A 22063-nucleotide genomic window follows, 5' to 3' on the forward strand; every position below is an offset into this window, starting at 1 on the left:
GGGAGGGGCGGTGGAGCTCCTCTTCCCCTGAAGAGGGAAAGGGAGGGGGTCTCAGGGAGAGAGGCGGTGCTGCTGCCGCTGCTGCTGCTGCTCTCGCGCGTTTGAGCTGCCACGGGAACTCGCGAGGGGCGGGGCTCCGCCCACCCCTTATAAATAGGGCCGAAGCGTCGGGCAGCGGGGGCTGGTTGGAATGTGGGGCTGGTGTTACTTGTTCCATTACCGCCGGGACGGGGGATCCCTGCGCGCGGGTGGGTGGGCGTGGGGAGCCCGCCAGCGGCAGCCGCCGAGCCAGGGCCCCCGGCCGCACCCTGGTTCCGCTAAGGTCCCGGCCGGAGCGGAGGGCGCCCGCTCGCCGCGGGAAACGGCGCTGCCGCTCAGTGTCCCTGGCCCCCGATGCAAAGAGTTTACTTTTGGAAAGCCTCGCTGCCGGCTCCGATTAGGTAGCCGGGTTTTAAGCCTCTAAGGAAGAGTCCCTGACGCCGGTCGAGTGTGTGAGGGCACGACCCCCGGGCTGCGCTGCACCTGCAGCTCCCGGGCCCCGCGTGCGCCACCGCGCCTGCCCCGCAGGAAGGGAACCCCGGAGGGCTCGGCTTTTGTCGCCCTGTACCCGAGAGCCATCCCTGCGTGTGACCCTTAAACTTGCCTAAGTGCCTCCAGGGCCAGGCTCGCTCACTCGCTCGCCCCTGGACCGGCGTCACCTCCCGACCTGGCTTCGTTCTGTGTGCTTTTAATTTTGTGAGGCTTACACTCCCTTTCTCTTTGTTGGCTTTGGCTCGCATCACTGGGCATGTGTTTAACCCACCACCTCTTTCCAAGGGTGCTGGAACGCTCTCCTGTTGTGAAGGTTAATTTAGTTGTTAAGTGGATAATCATTTCTTCCACGAAACCAGACACACGTAAAGCGCAATGTGTTGCTGTATAGGTAAGTGACGCCTGCCTTCTGAAACACCCACACTAAGGGCAGAATATGTCTAAACTCTAGGAGGTAGTTGATCCGATAAGAATGCCGGTGTTAGTCAAATGTTGAGTATTTCTAAAGCTGACTCGCTTTCTTAGACTTTGAAATCCGTATGTATCGTACAACACAGCACAGTTTGCAAAACTGTCCGGCCTCAGAGAGGATGCTGGATAATCCACTGCGGAGAAGACATAGCAACTTTATTTTCTTTCAAAGACACTATAAGAAAAGGGTGTAAAATATCTCAATAACTTTTATGTTGACTGTGTGTTGAAATGGCAATATTTTAGATATACTCAGTTACATAAAATGTTTCAATTAATTTCACTTATTTTTAATCTCAATTTTGATTTTTGATGGTTATTTTCGAGAGACAGAACACAAGCAGAGAAGGAGAAGAGAGAGAGGGAGACACAGAATCCAAAGCAGGCTCCAGGCTCCGAGCTGTCGGCACAGAGCCCGACACAGGGCTCGAACCCACAAACCGTGAGATCATGACCTGAGCAGAAGTCAGACTCTTTATCGATTGAGCCACCCAGGTGCCCCTCTTTTCTTTTTTTTAAATGTTTATTTTTTATTTTTATTTTTATTTTTGAGAGAGAGACAGAGCACAAGTGGGGGAGGGGCAGAGAGAGAGGGAGACACAGAATCCGAAGCAGGCTCCAGGTTCCGAGCTGTCAGCACAGAGCCCGACGTGGGGCTTGAACTCACGGACTGCGAGATCATGACCCGAGCAGAAGTCAGACACTTAACCCAGTGAGCCACCCAGGCGTCCCGGCTACTAGAATGTTTTAATCACACTGTGTATGATATTCCTATTGGACAGTGCTGCTCTAGGTATCTAGCACATAAAATAACCTTGCCAGGAGTGGGGGAGAGAGTAAATAGAAGACTCTACAAATTCTGACATCAATGGGGAAAGGAAGAAATTCTTGCATTCCTACTAAGTCCAAAGGGGAGAATTGACTCTTGGCGCTTGCTCAGAGACTCTTCATCCTCATTCACAATCCACCCCGGCTTGTCTTTCGCCTTCACACTTTTATGGCATTTTATGCCATTGTTCCGGCAAGGCCCTTTGGCTGTGTTTGAATACACATCTTAAAAGCCTCTTCCTTTTGTTTGGGGCCAATAACTTTTTGACTTTTTAGGCCAGAGTCCACGAGAGGTGGGATGGGGGGGGAGATCAGTGCAGTCTCTCATAAGCAGCGCTCTCCAGGGAGCAAAGGGGAACCAGGCAGACGTGGTCTTTGTCCCTGAGGCTCGCGTAATCAGATGGGATGACACCCGCCCCCCCCAAAATACAGTGAGGTGTAGGACACAGCGGGGGTGCACCTGAACATAACAGGCAGGTCCGCCTTGGTGGCCAAGAGGCCTCTGGGAGAATAAGGAGGGTAAATCCACTCTGGGGAGCTTGGAGTTCAGTAGATGGCAGCAGAGCCGTGTTTTTGTCACGCGGGACAGGCGGCTCTTGGTAAGTGCGGCCGGGAAAAGAGTCACTTCGGGAGATGTTTTCCTGCTCCAATACTGTGCTACTTTCACGAAGCCCATGCAACGTGCCCCAAAGGGTCAGCAGGATCTGAAACGCATTTTGCTTCATCACCAATAGCAAACGTAACTGGTTGGTTGGATACTGAGAACACGCCTTAGTCACTTGCTCTGTCTGTTGGCCTCCTGTTTCCACGTTGCTATGTTGCGTTGGGCGTAAGCATCTGCTTACAAAGCAAGAATTGACAACCCCGGGGGGCGCCTGGGTGCCTCAGTCGGTTGAGCGTCCGACTTGGGCTCAGGTCGTGATCTCAAGGTTCATGAGTTCGAGCCCCGCGTCGGGCCCGCTGCTGTTCGCGTGGAGCCTGCTTCGGATCCTCTGTCCCCCTCTCTGCCCCGCCCCTGCTCACACACCCTCTCAAGAATAAATAAACATAAAAAAACACGAATGGACAGCCCAGCTTGGCCCTCAGTACACGTTTCCACTGCTCGAACATGCAGATTAATGTTTCCATCCTTAATAGACACCTCAATTACAATTCCAGCTACAAGCTGCAGAGTAGAAATGGCTCCACTCTGAGTCCCCTAGAGAGTGGATTTTGATGGCTTCTCACCTCCGGGCCCTTTATCCCAGGACTTCCTGTCCCCACAGGGGACCCACCCATTCTGTTTGGGCACAGTACCCCCTCTTTCTCCTGCGCCTCACTTCCCACACCCTTTATATTTGGGGGAGGGAGGCTGCCCTACCTGATTAGACTAACGTCAGGGAGGGTAGGGCCCCATGTCTGTGTTTTTCCCCATCCTGCCCAAGCACATAGTAGGTGTGCCTGGGTGTGTAGAGCAGGAAGGCAGGAGGACCGCGGGACGGATCCGGCTGTTCGGGAGCAAACTGAGCTCATCCCGGAGCAATGGGGAACACAGGGACAGGTCGGTGGGCTACACTGCAGGAGCCCACCCGCTTCTTTCTTGGTACCTGCGTTAGACCCACTGTGGAGACCGTCAAAGTGGCTTGTCTTGTCCAGGGGCAGACGGAGGTTTAGGTTAGCACTGCTGGGCTGGGCTGGGCTGGGCTCCCATGAATCATCACCATAAGAGCTGATGCCCTGAATCCAAGGGGCTGTCCCCAAAGATGGACTTCCTGCCCTCCCCACTGTTCCTCTCTAGGAGTGGCCCTCTCTTACCGTGCTCCCGAACCCACTGGCTGGAGCCTCGACTACACCCTGCCAGCGTCCGGCATTTGGGCGGCGAAGGTACAGGTGCATAGGAGCATCTCTGTGGAGCAGGCGCTGGTCCGGGAGCTGGATTGGGTGGCGGACAGGACAGACAGCACTGCCGGACAGAGCTCGTGTTCCATAGGAGGGCAAGCCCGACACAACATGCAGACCAATAAGGTAATTGCAGGTTTTATCATTGCTGTGATGCAAAAAAAAAAAAAAGCAGAGTGGAAGAGAGGGGGTCGCTGATTTTCTGGGTGACTGGAGGAAGGTGTCGTGTAAGTTGTTAGGGGAGGTGGCCGTGGAAACACCCCAGGGAGGAGTGTTCCAGGAAGAAGGGATGACAAGTGTGAACACTCCCAGACAGGCAGGGGATCAGTACAAGAGGGGGGCAGGAAGCCAAGGTATTGGTGGCATCATCAGCGTGGGCAAGTGTGGGGGTGGGACAAGAGGCGAGCAGGGCCAGATCATAAGAGGTCTTACAGGCTGTGAGTGGAGTTTAAATGCGTTCCAGGGGCGCCTGGGGGGCTCAGTCAGTTAAGTGTCTGACCCTTGATTTCAGCTCAGGTCATGATGTCACCATTGGGAGCGTCAAGCCCTGTGTCAGGCTCCACAGTGACAACATGGAACCTGCTTGTGATTCTCTCTCTCCCTCTACTGCTTGTGTGCTCTTTCTCTAAACAAAACAAAACAACAAGACAAAAACACTAAATGCCACTGAATAGTTCACTTTAAAATGGTTAATTTTAGGGACGCCTGGGTGGCTCAGTTGGTGGAGCAGCCGTCTCTTGATTTCGGCTCAGGTCACGATGTCACAGTCCGTGAGTTCGAGCCCCGAGTCAGGCTCTGTGCTGACACTGATTCTGTGTCTCCCTCCCTGTCTGCCCCTCCCCTGCTCGTGCTCTGTCTCTCTTTCTCTCTCAAAAATAAATAAAACATTTTTTCAATAGACCTGGTTTGGCTGAGTTAGATTTGAGATGCCCAGACATCCGAGTGGGATTGACAGGCAGATGATTGCACGTAGAATGGGAAAAGCAACAGAGAATGACCGGTTTTATCTGCTCCTGTGGAAATAGTTGCTTCCTGCCCTCCTCGGCCCACTCTCCGAACTGGTGCTGGCCAGAGGTGGGTGTGGGGTCCACGCTGCCGGCTCTGTACCTGAGGGGGGCTGTGGGGTCCACACTGCTGGCTGCACACCAGAGGCCAGCCTCAGAACCACACCCAGCCCCGCCCTGGGACACTCAATCCGCCTCCAGCTCAGCAGTTGAGAAGCTGCCTCCAAGTTCTGGAATCCTGCCCGGCATTAGTCGGAAGAGCGAAGGAGCATAGCCCCCATTTAGGTACGTCATCCCCTGTTTGGAACCTGCCCCTGAGGGCCGTGGCTGGTACCTGGACTCCTGTTCTCTGGCTTCTGTTTTGGGTCTGCCTTTCTCCATATGGGACCTTCATGTACCCAGCACCTAGCACCCGCACCCCCACCCACTGCCAACGTCATGATTGCAAAGCAAGCCCAGAAACCTCCCCACTCACACTCCCTACGTTTTACGGATAAAAGTATCCCCCAGAGGTGCTCTGTGGCCCCGCGCAGTTCACAGTGACTGTTGATCACTCGGTGATCCTTTATCGATCACATCTCTGGGATGTGGTCACTAGGTGGCGCTGTCCCCATGCCTACCGGGTCCCCCACCCCAACCCACTCCTTGGGTGTCCCTCCAGAAGACACTCTTTCAACCAAACCAGAAAAACAGTTAACAGAAATACTGCTTTCTGGACCTTGGAAGTGTGGGGAAATTGTCAGTCGGGGTCCACCCGATGTTGCCGTGGTGACTAAGAAATGGTTTTTGGCCTCCTTCTGAGCTCATGGCCCTTTGGGAACCGGGGGCTTCCTCAACTCTATTCTGACAGCTCTTTTGAAATTTCTGCTTTTTTTTTTAAATTTTTTTTTCCACGTTTTTATTTATTTTTGGGACAGAGAGAGACAGAGCATGAACGGGGGAGGGGCAGAGAGAGAGGGAGACACAGAATCAGAAACAGGCTCCAGGCTCTGAGCCATCAGCCCAGAGCCTGACGCGGGGCTCGAACTCACGGACCGCGAGATCGTGACCTGGCTGAAGTCGGACGCTTAACCGACTGCGCCACCCAGGCGCCCCTGAAATTTCTGCTTTTTAAAAAATATGTTTTTATTTATTTTTGAGAGAGAGAGAGAGAGACATAGAACAAGAGGGGGGCGGGGCAGAGAGAGAGGGAGACAGAATCCGAAGCAGGCTCCAGGCTCCGAGCTGTCAGCACAGAGCCTGACACAGGGCTTGAACTTGTGAATTGTGAGATCATGACCCCAGCTGAAGTCAGACGCCCAACTGCCTGAGCCCCCCAGGCGTCCCTTGGTATTTCTGTTCTTTACCAAAAGAACTTACAGATAAGCAGAGGCTTATTGAGGATTCAGCCACCTTCCCTGGCCTCCTCTTCCACTTAGAATGCTGGCATTTCTTTGAGCTTTTTATAACTACCTAGAACTTTCCGTGCACCAGGCATGGTGAGAAGCGCTCTCCTGCCGTGATGCGGGTGCCACTATTAACCCCACTGGGCAGGGAAGAAAGCCAGGGCTCAGGAGTTAAGTAACCTGCCTAAGAGTCCCGGCTGAGAGTTTGTGTCCAAATGTGACCTCAGGTCTGCGCTCTGGCCCCTCTTCCCAGGCGGCCACAGCCTCCTCCTTCTCCTCGCCTCATTCTGTTGCTGTTCTGCCATGAACTAGCTGTGTGACCTTGGGAACTGACCCTTGTCTGTTGGGATGATGATCTTTAAGGTCCTTCCTGCTCAGCCCATGGAGTCATGATGGAGCGTCACTGTTCTGGGTGTGGGGACACAGCAGAGAACAGGAGAAACAAGGATTCTTGCCCTCTGGAGGCTACAGGCTCATGGTGGGGAGGCAGGCACGAGACCAACAAGGAACAGGAATGTTTCACATATTCAGAAGCAGTGCATCCAACAGAGAAAAATGAGGCAGGGAAAAGAGGAGGGAGGGATAACCAGAGTGGGGAGTCCGTGATTTTAAATAGAGTGGCCCGGAAAGACCTCTCTGGGAAGATGGCCCTTGAGTGCAGTCCTAAAGGAAGTGAAGGAAAGAGCATTTCAGGCAGACATAACCGCATGTGCAAAGGTCCTGGGGCTGGAGTGTGCCTGGCGCTTTCAAAGGCTTTTGAGTAGGCCCCTGTGTGTGGAGCAGGTAAATGGATATGATATCAGCAAATACAAGATACACAGGGCACTGTGGGTCACGGTGAGGATGTGAGGACAGAAGGAAATGACCTTGCCCTGGCACATCCCCGAATGAACAGCCGTCTTAAGAATTGGCTAGAAGCCGGGGTGGGGGGTGTTGTCGGGGCAGCAGACGGAGGAGAGGTCGTTGTAGAGCTCGGGGCATGTTGGTTCAAGCGGTGAGAAGTGAGCCAAGACCTTTGTCTAACCCTAAATAGTAGTTATCAAATGCTGATTTTAGGGGGGTGCATTGGGATGCCTAAGACATCCCCACAACTGACCATGAGAACCAGAGAAAAATCCAGGACTTATCCTGAGGGATTGACGATGCGCTGGGCTGACTGCTCACAGAGAGAAGATTCCCAGCACCCCAAGACCCCAAGATTCTGCATCACCCTCTCAGTCACTGCCTTCTGTGGATTCCGGGGTTCTTACAAAAGCAAGCATCCTCCCTGCCGTGAGATCTGCAGAGACCCAGGGCAAGGCGCAGGCTCTGTGGGCAGGGCCGGGACAGACGGAAGGACCTGTCAGACCTGCTCGTCGGCTGTTCAGCCCATCGTGGGTCAGCCTGCCTTTGCTTCTCCCGGACAAGGAAGGCGAGGGCATGGAGTCTGTGCCCGAGAGAGCAGGTCAGCATACAGGGAGGTGGAAGGTCGGGATGGGGTCCGGAGCTGTCCGGGGGGGGGGCTCCTGCCTCGTTAGGAGTGGAGGTGCCTGCCTGTGGACGAGAGGAGGGAACAGCTTGTCCCATCTGGCTTGGTTACATTACTTGAACATTCTCTGGTGGCTCAGTGCCGCCTTGGCATCATGGGCCGCGATGGATAAAAGAAACGCTCTGATGTGTAATCTCTACATTGTTGCCCCAGGTGAAAGGAGGGGAAGGAAGGTTTCTACACCCAGCTGCCTGCTGCTGGTGGTAAGGACACAGCCACACATGGAAACGGGGGCACTGGAGTGGGCTTTTAGCTGAGGGGTGCAAGAAAGCACCTCTTCCTTCGCTGGGTGACCACTGGCCTCACTCACCATGCGTGCAGGTCACCGGATGGTCTGAGCTCTCTCTGACTCACGTTCTCCTGTTCTGGAGTCCTGTGCGTGCATCTGTGCGTGTGAGCGAGTGTGAACACGTCTGCGCGCGCGTTTTGCAGAGTTGAAAAGGTCTAGAGGGATCTCCGGGGTAACTTTTCCTCACCGTTGGGACTAAGGCCTATTTAAACTGGAACCGAGGGGCGCCTGGGGGGCTCAGTGGGTTGAGCGTCCAACTCTCGGTTCCGCCTCGGGTCATGATCTCGCGGCTCAGTCCACACTCAGCCTGGAGCCTGCTTGGGATTCTCTCTCCCCCTCTCTCTCTCTGCCTCTATCCCGCTCTCTCTCCCTCTCAAAGTAAATAAGTGAACTTAAAAAAATAGAATACATCAGAAGCGAGTTGCAAAGACACTCCTATGTGTTTTCTTGCCACTCGGGGTTTCATCGTCGGCTGCTTCACCGCACAAAGGATGGGCTGCGATGGCTGCCACCCAGCTACACCCCCTTACCCGGCCCCGGTGTCCCCAGGGTCCCCAGGGTCCCAGGAGAGGGCGGCGGTTGGTTGGGGTGTGGAGAGTCCTGGGGAGACCTCTGTCTTCATCTGCCCTGATGCTCTGTGTTCCCTCCGATGGGGCAGGGTCTGTGGACAGTCGAGTCCTAGCAGACCCTGTGTGGGAGTCCTGCGAAGTCTGGGGCCAGGCCCGAAACTGAATGGACCCGGTGCTCACCGTGCGGCCGGGAGTGCAGCCTGGGGTCCAGGTTCCTGCCTCCAATCGGTGCAGGGTGCGTGCACCCCCAGGAAGGTCCGCCCACCTCTGTGGAGCTTCCTCTAGTGGAAGTCGGGGGGAGTTTGGGGTGCCTTCGCCTCTGCAGACTCCGCCCGAGTTTTCTTCTCTCCAGACGAGCAGTTAGCGGGGAGAGAGTCCTTGAGACCCTTCCCTGGTCCTGTCCCGGGGTCCCGTGCCCCTCTGCCCTGCTCCACACCACTCCATCAGTCTCAGGGCTCGGCGGCCAAAGCTCCCCTCAGTTTGCGGCTGCTTTATATAAATATATAAAATTCTGGCTCCCTTTGCGAGGAGCTGGGGCAGAGGGGTCCCCTGGGCCTGCTTCAGGCAGCACCTTTACCACTCGCACGGATTTTGTATGTTGAATCTGACCCAGACTCTGAGCTGGACGTGTGGGAGTCAGCTGCGCTCATGAGGTGTCATCGATGTTACGGAACAGGCGCTCCTGGGGGCGCAGGGCAACTGAGGGGGACTCGGATGCTGGGCCGAGCAAGCATCGGGACAGAAAGGAGGGGGTGTCAGGGAACATCCCAGGGCAGAGGACGAAGCTCGGCTGAGGGCGTGTGCAGGCCTGGCATGGCCCAGAAGACGGAAGGAGGAACGGGGGGCTGGTGTCCCATATGTCGAGGGTGGCAGGCATTGGCCTCAGGGAGGCGGGGGCAGGCCGATCCCCTGGGTTCCTCCTCACCACCCACCCTCCCCTGCATCCGGGCAGGGCGTGGGGTCGGAAGGAAGCAGGGTGTGGTTGCTGACAGCTCTGTGGTCTTTTTATTTGAAAAAAAAAAAAAAAAAGACGTTATTAAAATGTAATTCATATACTGGACAACTCAGCCATTTAAGGGGTGCAGTTTATGGCTTTTAGTGTATTCATCGACACGAGCCACCAACACCACAGTCCCAGAGGGGCCCAGGCACTGTGGGTACCCACGGCACCTGGCAAGCGCCCTCGACATTCTAGGGCTCGCGACCCGGCTTCCTTCGAGGACCCTGCTTCCCGGCCCCGGGGAAGTGTCTGTAGTCACTGAGAAAGCACGGAAGTCAGAGAGCTGTCAAATTATTTCCTGGATCAGAATTTGCCTTCTGTTTTCCTCCCTTGCCTTAGTCTTTGGTGCCTGAACTTTGAGTTTTGGAGCAAGTCACGTGGCTCAAGAGCAGGCAGGCCAAGTTGGCGCTAGCCTGGGGGGCTACCACGCCCAGCCCCGTCCCACCCCGCAGCCCGAAGAGAAGGGAGCCGGCGGCCGGCACCGCAACTGGCCACGGAGGGGACAGCGGATCCCAGCGCACCGTGAGGACTGCCCGTGGGAAGGAGCTGGAGGGTCCTTGGTGAGCTCCTTCGTCCTCCTAGGGATTGTGGGGGGCCGTTCACGGACGCGGGTCCTCCACCCACTATTCCCCGTTTTCCTTAGTTTACAAGGGTTGATTGGCTCTGCTTTTCCAGCATTTTTACTGCACAGACCTCTTCAAGAGGCATTCGAGCCCCGCCGGCCCAGCTGGCCGTTCCAAGGAAAAGGGCCAAATCGCAGGAATTCAGGGGTCTGAGAGGACGTCACCACAGCGCTGAGTGCAACGGAGGACAGATGGAAATGACCTAGTGGGTCATTTATCGACAGGGGTGTCAATAACTCAGCTGTGGTTTGTTCACATAAGTGAATCCGGCACCAGTGGAAAAAAAAAAAGGGGGGGGCGTGTATGTGTAAGCTGCGTGTATCCAACTTGCCAAGCCTCGGGAACACGCAGCACCGAGCCCAGCCTGACCCTGTGTATATAAAGTGAGAGTCAACAGTAAAGATGCTCTTTATCTACACGTACTCTGTGCACAAAGAATGGTGCAAACGCAGGCGTATGTTTGTAGGCACATCCACGTGCAAGACAGCTACCTCAGGGCCAGAAGGAGGGCAGGCTGCAGCCAGCGGGACTGAGCTGTCTGTCTCCAACAATGCGTTTCCTTAATGAGTGCAGTCTGCATGATGGGTACATGCATATACTGTGTATTTGCAGGACTTTTTAAATACGCTTGAACCAGGGGCGCCTGGGTGGCTCTATCGGTTGAACGTCCAACTTTGGCTCAGGTCATGATCTCCCGGTTTGTGGGTTCGAGCCCCGCGTCGGGCTCTGTGCCGACAGCTCGGAGCCTGGAGCCTGCTTCCGATTCTGTGTCTCCCTCTCTCTCTGCCCTTCCCGTGCTTGCACTCTGTCTCTCAAAAACAAATGTAAACAAAAATGTTTTAAAATAAGCTTGAACCAGCTCAGGGTTTAAAAACATTTTAGAATGATTTCGATGGATTCATGGTCTAATGACCTCGTGCCAGGGCCAGGAGGGAAGAGAGAGACTCAGGTGGGGACACAGCTACGGAGGTGGCTCGTTGCAAAGCTGGGATCACCCAGGGCGTGTTCTGTGTTCCATGGATGGAAGGCTGGGTGGCGCCTTCCACGGTCCTCCTGACAGAAGGTTCTGGAATTTAGAACAGTCAGCCTCAACACCCCATGCCCAGGGCGGCTGTTCCGGTACTTTCAGAGTGAGCTGTTTCATGACCGTCACCTAGGCAGACCAGGAGTTTGTGACTCCAGTTGGGGCATCTGCCCAGACCCACTGCAGCTCAGCAATTTCAGGGACCTGTCTGTCTTTAATCCACACACCCTGCCAGCCCAGAGGTCGTGGCCTTTACCACTTGCTCTGAGTCCTTGGTTTTCGTTTTCAATTGTTCTGTAATAGACTTTTACAAAGTGTCGTTCCCTAGCACGTTTCCTGAGTGCCTAGTGCAAGTGTCCTGGGGCTGCTGAAAAATCACAGGCGTCTTCCTTGCCAAGTGAAGTCAGGGTGCCTCCTGTGTGAGCACCCTTGTCCCGGCCCTGCTCCCGCCTGACTGCCCCCGAGGCCCTCACCGTGGACCGTGGGCACCTCCTCTGGTTGCTGGGTTGCCAGACGGGGCGCCCAAACCCTCACATTTATTCCAGGGCGGTGTCCCTAGACCTTGTGTCATCCTCACCCCTGCGGAGACTTGCTACACATCTCCCTCACCGCGTTCCCACGGGACTGAGAATTTTTGCTCAAGAACCAGTTTTCGATCCCGTGGGGGCCCCGTATCACCCTTCTTGAGAGAATGCATGTTCTAGATCAATCTTGTAAATCGGCTCTCCGCACCGAGGGCAGTTTCCTGTGTTTCAAAGGCAAATTCAGTGCCCTGAGACCAAAAGAAGCCAGTTCCTGCTCTGCTCCAAGTAGAGGGATTGGTTTAATTCTTTTTTTAATATGAAATTTATTGTCAAATTGGTTTCCATACAACACCCAGTGCCCATCCCAACAGGTGCCCTCCTTAATGCCCATCACCCACCCCCCATCAACCCTCGAGGGATTGGTTTAAAATCGAAGCTAAGGAAGGATAATCCCCCCCGCTGGTCTTGGGACACCAGGGCCAGGGCCAGCGTCACCATCCTCTCCAGATGGGTCACTTCCTTCCCTGCGCACAAGCCGGGGAAAGGTGGTTTGACCGGAAAGGCCTCCCGGGGCCCAGAGGCCGGGTCCCTGGTCCCAGCCCTCCATGGCCGCCCTCTCCTTCCAGCATTCCCTAGCTCGCGGTCATGGCGACCCTTCACCGCACAGACTCGACGCTCACAGCCCTGGATGAGGAGACGCTGTGGGACATGATGGAGAGCCACCGCCACAAGATCGTGAGCAGCATCTGCCCCAGCCGCCTCACGCCCTACCTGCGCCAGGCGAAGGTGCTGGACCAGCTGGACGAGGAGGAGGTGCTCCACAGCCCCAGGTTCACCAACACGGTCATGAGAGTCGGTGAGGACCCCCCACCCTGGGCCCTTCCCAGGTTCACCAACACGGTCATGAGAGTCGGTGAGGACCCCCCCCCCCCACCCAGGCCCTTCCCAGGTTCACCAACATGGTCATGAGAGTCAGTGAGGATCCCCCCGACCCAGGGGCCCTTCCCAAGTTCACCAACACGGTCATGAGAGTTGGTGAGGACCCCCCACCCCAGGGCCCTTCCCAGGTTCACCAGCATGGTCATGGGAGTTGGTGAGGACCCCCCCACCCCCAGGCCCTTTCCAGGTTCACCAACATGGTCATGAGAGTCAGTGAGGACCCCCGTCCCCGGGCCCTTCCCAGGTTCACCAACATGGTCATGAGAGTCCGTGAGGACCCCCCACCCCCAGGCCCTTCCCAGGTTCACCAACACGGTCATGAGAGTCCGTGAGGACCCCCCACCCCCAGGCCCTTCCCAGGTTCACCAACATGGTCATGAGAGTCAGTGAGGACCCCCCGTCCCCGGGCCCTTCCCAGGTTCACCAACACGGTCATGAGAGTCCGTGAGGACCCCCCCGCCCCAGGCCCTTCCCAGGTTCACCAACACGGTCATGAGAGTCAGTGAGGACCCCCCCCCCCCCACCGCAGGCCATTCCTAGGTTCACCAACACGGTCATTAGAATCCATGAGGACCCCCCTCCTGCCCACTCTGGGCCCTTCCTGCCACACCAGCTCCACACGGGCCATGCTGGGAAGCCCAGTGTCCGGGCAGGGAGTGCAGGACTTTAAAGACTGCATTCCAGACATGGGGACACTGGTGATTTCCCGTAGCTGCCGTAACAAAGGACCACAAACTGGGCAGCCCACCCCTGCAGAAATGCGTTTGCTCACAGCTTGGAATCCGCGTATGGGCAGGGCCTCCCTCCCTCGAAGGCTCAGGGACACCTCCTTCCTTGTCTCTTCCCGGTGGTCACGGGGCGTTCCTTGGCTCGTGGCCACATCCCTCCAGTGTCCACCTCTGCCATCACGCGGGCTTCCCTGCATCTTCCCCTGTCTGTCTCTTATGAGGACACTTGTCATTGGATTTAGGGCCCCCTGGAGAATCCAGGATGACCTTATTTCGAGATCCTTACCATAATTACATCTGCAAAGACCCTGTTTCCAAGTAAGGTGCCTCCGACACTTTCCAGGTGGATGTACCTTTGCGGGGCGGGGGGCACATTTCGACTCCCTCCAGATGTCTTCGGAGCGGATTCTGACGGTCTGACTCGCTGTGCTTATTCACCCCAAACAGGGAAGTGAATAACCTCTCCCTGTCAGGTTTGGGGGATCGAATGAGACTCCTCTCAAGGCTGGGGCCAGAGGAAGCAGTAGGTGGTAGTTTCTTCTGCCTGTTCCTTACGAACCTCAGACACAGGAGAGAGGAATCCAAGCCGCGAGTCAGGCTGGGGGCACTGGCTTCGCCTGTTGTGTCCTTTGTCCCGTGAGGCTCATACACAGGGTCTGCACGTGTCACCGACACACCGGGAGGTCTGGAGAGCAGACAGAGGTCAGCTTCCTCTTCCACGGCCAACTCTCAGTGCTCGGCTTGCCGTGGTCGCTCAGTGCGTATCGGCCCGGCCCTTCTGGAGACTGGCTGCCATCGTGTGAATTAGAGGGACCCACAGGAGCAGCGAGGGCACCCCCCGAGGATCCCGGAGCTCCGCTTCCACCCCCTGACTCCTAGATCTGCGTGGGTTCTCCCGCCTCCCCACCCTGTGTCCCCGGGGACACCCTCCCAGAGCCCTGTTGGCTGAGACGGTTTGTCGTCCCAGGGCACTTGCTGGATTTGCTGAGGACTCGAGGGAAGAATGGAGCCATTGCCTTCCTGGAGAGCCTCAAGTTCCACAACCCTGACGTGTACACCCTGGTCACCGGGCTGCAGCCCAAAGGGGACTTCAGCAACTTCAGTGGTGAGAGCTGGCTCTCGGGGTGGCTTGGCGAGGGCTTCTTCGGAGCCTCTGGGTCCTGGTGCCTGCAGCCTCATGCAGACACTCTTCTTGCCCCTCCCCCCCCCCCCCCCCCCCCCCGACCAGGGAGAGGTTCCTTCCTGTCCCGCTGCCCCAGCACAGGGGGCAAGGAGGCCCCCACTAACCACGGTGCAGGAGAAGGTGCTGGCGGCCTCTAGTCCTAAAAGAGATCTGTCCCCGATTACCATGTGCCACAAGCAGACCCGTCATGGGGCACAGAGTCTGCATTTGAGAGGTGCTGGCAGGGGGAGGCATGTCCTTCCCCTAGAGATGCTCCTGAGCCGGCCTTAGCCTTGGCGGTGGGTGGAGGACGGCTGCGGCTGCGAGGGGCCCGAGGAAGAGAGGCCCCCGCCGCAGAGGAGCTGGCAGCCTTCTGCACATTTGCTCAGCCGGTGGAGGAAGGTCTAGCCGGCCTGGTGGGAGATCCGGCCGTTTTTGTTAGTTAAGTGGTTTGAGGGTTCCCTGGAGAAGCCGGGGAGAGATTTTGTTGCACAAAGGGCGGGACTAACGTCACTCAAAACCGGGTAAGAAAACGTTTCTGCCTGTTTGGCGTCACAGCCCGCGTTTCTGTTAGAGCGCCGCTGGATGCCGTGCGGATTCATGGTCCTTGCTCTGTTTTTCTCAGGGTGACATTGAAAGGGAGTTAGCATCGAGCACACCCTAGCTGATGACGGAGAGTCGGCTCTGAGCCGCAGGGGCCCACGGGGAAGCGAGAGGAGGGAAAGCTGGTGCCGAAGTCACCAGTCGTGCTGTTTATTTAACCAGATATTGAGTCCGGCTGAGCCGCTAGTTTGTTGGGTTTTGTTTTGTGTTTTATTTTTTTAATTTACATCCAAAGTAGTTAGCATACAGTGCAACGATGATTTCCGGAGTAGATTCCTTCGTGCCCCTTCCCCATTCAGCCCCTCCCCCCTCCCGCCACCCCTCCAGTCACCCTCAGTTTGTTCTCCATATTTTTTAAAATATAATTTAACTTTATTTTTTATTTTTTAAAATCTACCTCCAAATTAGTGAGCCTATAGTGCAATGATTTCCGGAGTAGATTCCTTAAGCCCCTTACCCGTTTAGCCCATCCCCCCTCCCACAACCGCTCCAGTAACCCTCTGTTTGTTCTCCATATTTAAGAGTCTCTTGTGTTTTGTTCCCCTCCCTGTTTTTATATTCTTTTTGCTTCCCTTCCCTTATGTTCACCTGTTCTGTGTCTTAAAGTCCTCATATGAGTTAAGTCATATGATGTTTGACTTTCTCTGACTAATTTCGCTTAGCATAATACCTTCCAGTTCCATCCACACAGCTGCAAATGGCAAGATTTCATTCTTTTTGATTGCCGAGTAATACTCCGCTGTATAGATATACCACATCTTCTTTATCCATTCATCCATCGACGGACATTTGGGCTCTTTCCATACTTTGGCTATTGTCGATAGGGCTGCTATAAACATGGGGGTGCCTGTGTCCCTTCGAAACAGCACACCTGTATCCCGTGGATAAATGCCTAGTAGTGCAATTGCTGGGTCGTAGGGTAGTTCTATTTTTAGTTTTTGGAGGAACCTCCCTACTGTTTTCCAGAGTGGCCGCACCAGCTTGCATTCCCAGAGCAGCTACTTTTTTTTTTTTTTTTTAATTTTTTTTTTCAACGTTTATTTATTTTTGGGACAGAGAGAGACAGAGCATGAACGGGGGAGGGGCAGAGACAGAGGGAGACACAGAATCGGAAACAGGCTCCAGGCTCTGAGCCATCAGCCCAGAGCCCGACGCGGGGCTCGAACTCACGGACCGCGAGATCGTGACCTGGCTGAAGTCGGCCGCTTAACCGACTGCGCCACCCAGGCGCCCCTGGAGCAGCTACTTTTTAAGGAGACCGACAGATCAGGGTGGGGGCTCCGGCCCGAGAGTCTGGGCGTAGGAAGCAAAGACCCCCGGGGGGCAGGGACAGGGGCTCCAGGTCGCCCACCGGCCCATGCTCCGCAGGGCTCATGGACACGTCCAAGCTGACCGAGTGCCTGGCCGGGGCCATCAGCAGCCTGCAGGAGGAGCTGGGCCGGGAGAAGGGGCACAAGGAGGCCCTGCGGCGGCGCTGTCGGCAGCTGCAGGAGCGCCTGGGCCGGGCGGAGGCCCGCGTGCGGAGCCTGGGCCAGCTGGAGACCGACCATGACCGCGTGAAGCGCGAGGTGCTGAAGCTGAAGGACGAGATGCTCAGCCTGTCGTTGCACCACAGCAACGCGCTGCAGGAGAAGGAGCTGGCGGTCACCCGGTGCCGCGGCCTGCAGGAGGAGGTACCGGGTGCACCCCCCCCGCCCCCACCCCCCCCCCACCCCTGCCGGGGCCGCCGAAGGGGTGGACACTCCTGGGAGCCGCCTTCCTCCAGCGACGTCAGTAACCTGGGGCCCCGGGGACCTTCCGTCCACCCCTCCCGGGTCCCCCAGTGGGGCCTGCGTCTGTGCGGGGAGCAGGGGGTCGTCGACGAGGCCCCCAGACCCGACAACACCTTTGCTCACTTCTCGGCTGTGGGCTGTCATCTTTTTTTTTTTTTTTAGTTTAATTTTTATTTTTAATCTTGTTAATGTTTGTTTTTGAGCGAGAGACAGAGACAGAGCATGAGTGGGGGAGGGGCAGAGAGCCGGGTAGATGCAGAATCCAAAGCGGGCTCCAGGCTCCGGGCTGTGTCAGCCCAGAGCCCGACGCGGGGCTCAAAGTCACAAACTGCGAGATCACGACCTGAGCTGAAGTCAGAGGCTGAACCGACTGAGCCACCCAGGTGCCCCTCAGGTTTTTATTTTTTAACATATATATATTTTTTTTTTAATTTTTAAAAAATGTTTAGGGGTGCCTGGGTGGCTGTGTCGGTTAAGCGTCTGACTTCAGTTCAGGTCATGATCTCACGGTCTGTGGGTTCGAGCCCCGTGTCAGGCTCTGTGCTGACGGCTCAGAGCCTGGAGCCTGCTTTGGATTCTGTGTCTCCCTTTCTCTCTGACCCTCCCCCATTCATGCTCTGCCTCTCTCTCTCTCTGTCTCAAAAATAAATAAACATTTAAAAAAATGTTTATTTATTTTTGAGACACAGTGTGCAGAAGCAGGGGAGGGGCAGAGAGAGGGGGACAGAGGATCAGAAGTGGGTTCCATGCTGACAGCAGAGAGCCCCATGTGGGACTCAGTCTCATGGACCGTGAGATCATGCCCTGAGCCAAAGTCGGACGCTTAACCACTGAGCCACCCGGGGGGGCCTGGGCTGCTGTCTTCTGATTGACTTGTAGGAGCTCTTTCAACACTGAGGAGACTCATTCCCTGTCACTTTGGCACCTGTTCCTTGCCCTGGGGCTTTTGTGTGTTTGGCCTTGATGTTTAAGTTTTAACTTTATTGAGAAAATTAATTTCAAATTTGTAAACAAATACACAAATACGAACATCGTCACCCCTTGAACAACATGACACACACACGCACACACAAACACACACACACGCTTTTTTTTTTCCTGAACCACTTGAGTTACGTATATCATGGCCCCATACCCCTAAACATTTTAATGTGTGTTTCCTAGAAATAGGATATTCTCTGATGTAATCGTAGCTCAGTTATCAACCTCGTGCACGTTCATCAACACTATCTGTTTATCTAACCCGACGTCTGTGTTCCACTTTTATCCCCACCCAAATAGCATCTGTCATTGCATTTTCCTCCGGTCCAGGAGGAGAGCCTGTGGTCGTCCTGTCTCTGTCGTCTCCTTTAATCTGGAACATTTCTGCAGCTTTTGTCTATTATAGTGTGGATATTTTTTAAGAACACAGCCCCCCCCTTTTTTTTTAAGTTTATTTATTTTGAGAGACAGAGAGAGAGAGAGAGAGAGAGAGCAGGGGAGGTGCAGAGTGAGGGAGAGAGAATCCCAAGCAAGCTCTGAGCTGTCAGCACAGAGCCCGATGTGGGGCCTGAACCCAAGAACTGTGAGATCGTGACCTGAGCTCAAGTCAGACACTCAACCCACTGAGCCCCCCCAGGCGCCTCATGGCCCCTCTTTTCTGTAATAGACTATTCCTCATTTCGGGTTTGTCTCCTGTGTCCTGGTGACTGGATGGGGGTTATGCCTTTTTGGTGGGACCTGCACAGGGACGCTGGGCCCGGGTCCAGTCACCCCACCGTGGCACCAGGCCCAGCGCCCCTCGGTGCTGATGTTAATATTGCCCACCTGGCCCAGGGGCTGTCCGCTCCCTCCCCTGTACCTGCTGTTCCTTTTTCTTCCGGCAGCGGAGAAGCAGCCTGGGTGTGGGGGGCTCTGGAACCAGCAAGCACCCTGCCCTTAATCGACATTTCCCCCTGGAGAGCCTCACTGGGGGTTCTTGCCCAAACTCCTCTCTAGTCTGGTGGTTGCAGGATGATGAGCCCATCTCCAGCTGGTCAACCAGCTGGCCCTCGACATCCTGACCGCGAGGAGGAGCCTTATTCCCCAGTGTGTGCATCTGTTGTTGGCACAGACACGTGCATTCTTACATCCAGTTGCCTGTAACACGTCGCTGTCCTGAATGAGTTTGTCCAAAGTGTCCCAGATTTGGCCAGCGGGAGCCCCTTTAATCTCTTCCGTGTCCTGTGACACGCCCCCTCATATTCCGAGCACGGACTCCCTCTCTGGAGGCACAAGAGGTTCCGGGGTCATCTGGTCCCCACCCGGCCCCAGCTCTGGGCTCAGCCACTCCCCGAAGAGCCTGGTTCCGGGCAGAGACCAAGATCAGGGCTCTAGGTGAGCTCATAGCTCCTCGGTCCTTCCAGCAGACAGAACTTGGAAGCGTGCACCTAAATGTACGAATACGCATACAAACAGGCGTGCACGTATGCGTGTCCACACACACACTTGTATTTTAGAAGCCACGAGATCACACCCACACCTCAGATTCCAGGCGATCCCCAGAGCCTCCTCCCTCATTCCATACTCGGGCGCCCCTAGCCCCCCGGCGAGAACCCTGCCACCCACACTAACACTCACTTGCTCAGTCCTACAGTGCATGGAAAATACTTTCAGCATAGCTGTGCCCACACCAGCACGGGAAACAGAGCTGCTAAGGAATGTTGAGGGTTTGTACTTCAGTCCCGAATTGTGGCTGCTGGTCTCTGAATCCCTCCCCCTCCCTCTCCCCTCATGGTGGTTCCCCTGTTTGAAATATCATTAGGTTCATTTGCTTAGCTTTGTTATCAATTTCAGGTGCCCCCCCCCCATTCCGATCTTAATGATTTAATTTTACTTTTTGAAAATGTAGGATACGACACACCTAACCCAGTTGGCCCATAGCAGGAACTTTGTCGTTGCTTACGGAAAATTCACCAAGTAGATGTCAGAGGGGAAAAAGTCCAAGTGGAAAGGTTCTTCCTTCTCTCCTTGACCCGAGTGAGTGCTGACTCCACCCTGACTCCCGATTTCCTGGGCTCTCCTCTTGGGGAAAGTCCCCTCTCCCCACGGATACCACACCCAGGATTCCAAGAGGGCAGGATCTTGGTTCCAGATCTGAGTTTCTCTTGGGGGCACTGTCTGGCAGGGTGGAGGCCAGGCATGTAATTTCCAGAGACCCACAGCCCCGGACAAGCAGCCCTGCTGGGGGACACATATTTGCATGTGGATCACGAGTGCATCTGCATAGACCCGTCATCTCTGCTCCGTCTGACTTGTCTTTCCTCTTTCTTTACACTTACTGCTTTTCACAAATCTCAGTTCCTTTTATGCAACGGATTTAGCAGAATATGGAAAGGCGGGGAAGCCAGGGAGCATGCTGGAGGACACTTGGTCACTGGCCACTTACCACCAGCCGTGGGGATTTGTTTTCCAAGACGGTCAGAGAGCCGATTCCCCGGGGTTCCTTGCTCTGTTCCTGGGGCCCCAACCCAGTCATTTAACTGCTATGCCTCATCTACAAAATACAGCTAGGGGTGCCTGGGTGGCTCAGTCGGTTAAGCATCTGACTTCGGCTCAGGTCATGATCTCGCGGTTCGTGAGTTTCGAGCCCCACAACGGGCTCTGTGCTGACAGCTCAGGGCCTGGAGCCTGCTTCGGATTCTGTGTCTCCCTCTCTCTGCTGCTCCCCTGCTCACTCTCTGTCTCTCAAAAAATGAGTAAACGTTAAAAAAAAATGTATCAAATACAGCTAGACTGCCTTTCTCCTCCACAGAAACTGGAACGACTCGCCACATAAACCCTTTAACGGGTTTTGAAGTCTCGGGGGAGGGACCCCTTTGAGCAGGAGCAAAGGCACCGTTGAGGAGGAGGGGTGGGAAAGGAGCTGGCTCCCGGGCTGGTGGGGAAACAGTGTTTCCATTGTCCCTCCTCCCCACTGGCAGCTGTACCTGCTGAAGCAAGAGCTAGAACGCGAGAAGATGTCTTCTTCCCACGAGCGGGACTGTCGAGAGCGTTCCCCGCAGATGGCCGACGGCCTGGGGCCCGGGGACAAGGAGCTGACCCGCCTGAAGGAGGAGAACGAGAAGCTCCGGTCGCTGACGTTCAGCCTGGTGGGTCCCCTCCCTGTCCCCTCCCTGGCAGCCAGCTGGAGTTTCCCGCGGGCTGCGGGGCTCCCGACGGGTGGTCCGTGGAGGGGGCGCTGAGGACTGACTGGGCTACAATCTGGCGATGTCCTGTATTTCCCTTCCTGCTCCTCCCCTGCCCCCAGCGTTGGCGGGACTCACAGCTAGTGGACGTGCATGACAATGCCCCACTTGGCTGGGCAGCTGATTCTACAGGCTGGGGTTCAAGGCTGTGGGCGGGGGCGTGAGGGGGGACCCTTCTGCCTGCCGTCCTGCCCACGCGTGCTCTGGTGACACCAGGGCCCCGGCATTACACAAACCCTTTTTGCCTCTCCTCTTCGGTTCCTTCCGGTCAATATTATGTCCATTTACTGAGTGGGGATAGACACTCACCGGGTGCAGGGTAGGTGGCCGCCCTGGCGCTGTCTGTCACGCGGCCTGGATGGTGCCATCGCGCCTAAGCCCCTTCCCGCAGAGCGGGCGACGGGCAAGGCCGTGTCCGTCGGTGTTCCGTCTCTCAGAGACCCTGCTGGTGGATCTGGGGACGGAGCAGCCCGACACTGCCACCCCCGGGGACTCTCGGTTTCCTTTACCTTCCGTCGCCGACCGCATGGAAGTAGAAGTGAAATGCACCCGTTTTGATGGCCGACCCGGCCTTTCCTTCTGTGAGATGCGCGGGAATAAGGCCAAATCCATCCACGCGCCCGGCCTCGAGATTTCCTGTTGCCCGTTCCCGGGGAAGAACGATGGGGTGCTTCCCAGGGGCAGGCGTCTCAGGAGGCCAGGGCCCCGGGGCTGACCTCTCTTTGCCCCAGGCGGAGAAGGACATCCTGGAACAGAACCTGGACGAGGCCCTGGAGGGCACACAGACGCTGGTGGAGCGTATCCACTCCCTGAGGCAGCGGGCCGTGGCCGCCGAGAGGCAGCGGAAGCAGGTGACCCTTCCGGGCCGCGTCCGGCACCGCGGGGCACGGGCGGGGGCCGCGGGCCCTTGAGACCACACCGCGCTTAAACCCAGCGCCGCTTCCCGAGCACGCTGGCCCGACCGCTCATCCTTCACGGAAGCCACGTGGAACACAGACCC

At 55.9% G+C, this 22063-nt stretch overlaps 1 protein-coding gene across 10 annotated transcripts in view; it reads left to right on the forward strand.

Annotated features, from left to right (window-relative positions):
* The first annotated feature begins 7 nt into the window (after nucleotides 1-7).
* Nucleotides 8-22063, forward strand: part of CARD14 (caspase recruitment domain family member 14) — a 36766-nt gene continuing 14710 nt past the window's right edge. The window contains exons 1-11 of one of the 10 annotated variants that reach the window (XM_086688230.1): nucleotides 12-922; nucleotides 1332-1497; nucleotides 3608-3834; nucleotides 7154-7541; nucleotides 7779-7828; nucleotides 9823-10311; nucleotides 12281-12510; nucleotides 14289-14426; nucleotides 16455-16759; nucleotides 20800-20967; nucleotides 21795-21914. In XM_086688230.1, coding sequence (XP_086544356.1) covers nucleotides 12300-12510; nucleotides 14289-14426; nucleotides 16455-16759; nucleotides 20800-20967; nucleotides 21795-21914 — 942 coding nt within the window. In that variant the 5' untranslated portion in view covers nucleotides 12-922; nucleotides 1332-1497; nucleotides 3608-3834; ... (2 more) ...; nucleotides 9823-10311; nucleotides 12281-12299. Of the gene's footprint in view, nucleotides 1498-3607; nucleotides 3835-7153; nucleotides 10312-12280; nucleotides 12511-12542; nucleotides 12568-14288; nucleotides 14427-16454; nucleotides 16760-20799; nucleotides 20968-21794; nucleotides 21915-22063 lie in introns of those variants that run through there. The other 9 variants (XM_086688231.1, XM_086688236.1, XM_086688235.1 and 6 more) reach the window with 9 other exon arrangements.

The sequence above is a fragment of the Puma concolor genome, chromosome E1 (genome assembly GCF_028749965.1).
Source record: "Puma concolor isolate L17-30 chromosome E1, mPumCon1.1.hap2, whole genome shotgun sequence".
NCBI lineage: Eukaryota > Metazoa > Chordata > Mammalia > Carnivora > Felidae > Puma > Puma concolor.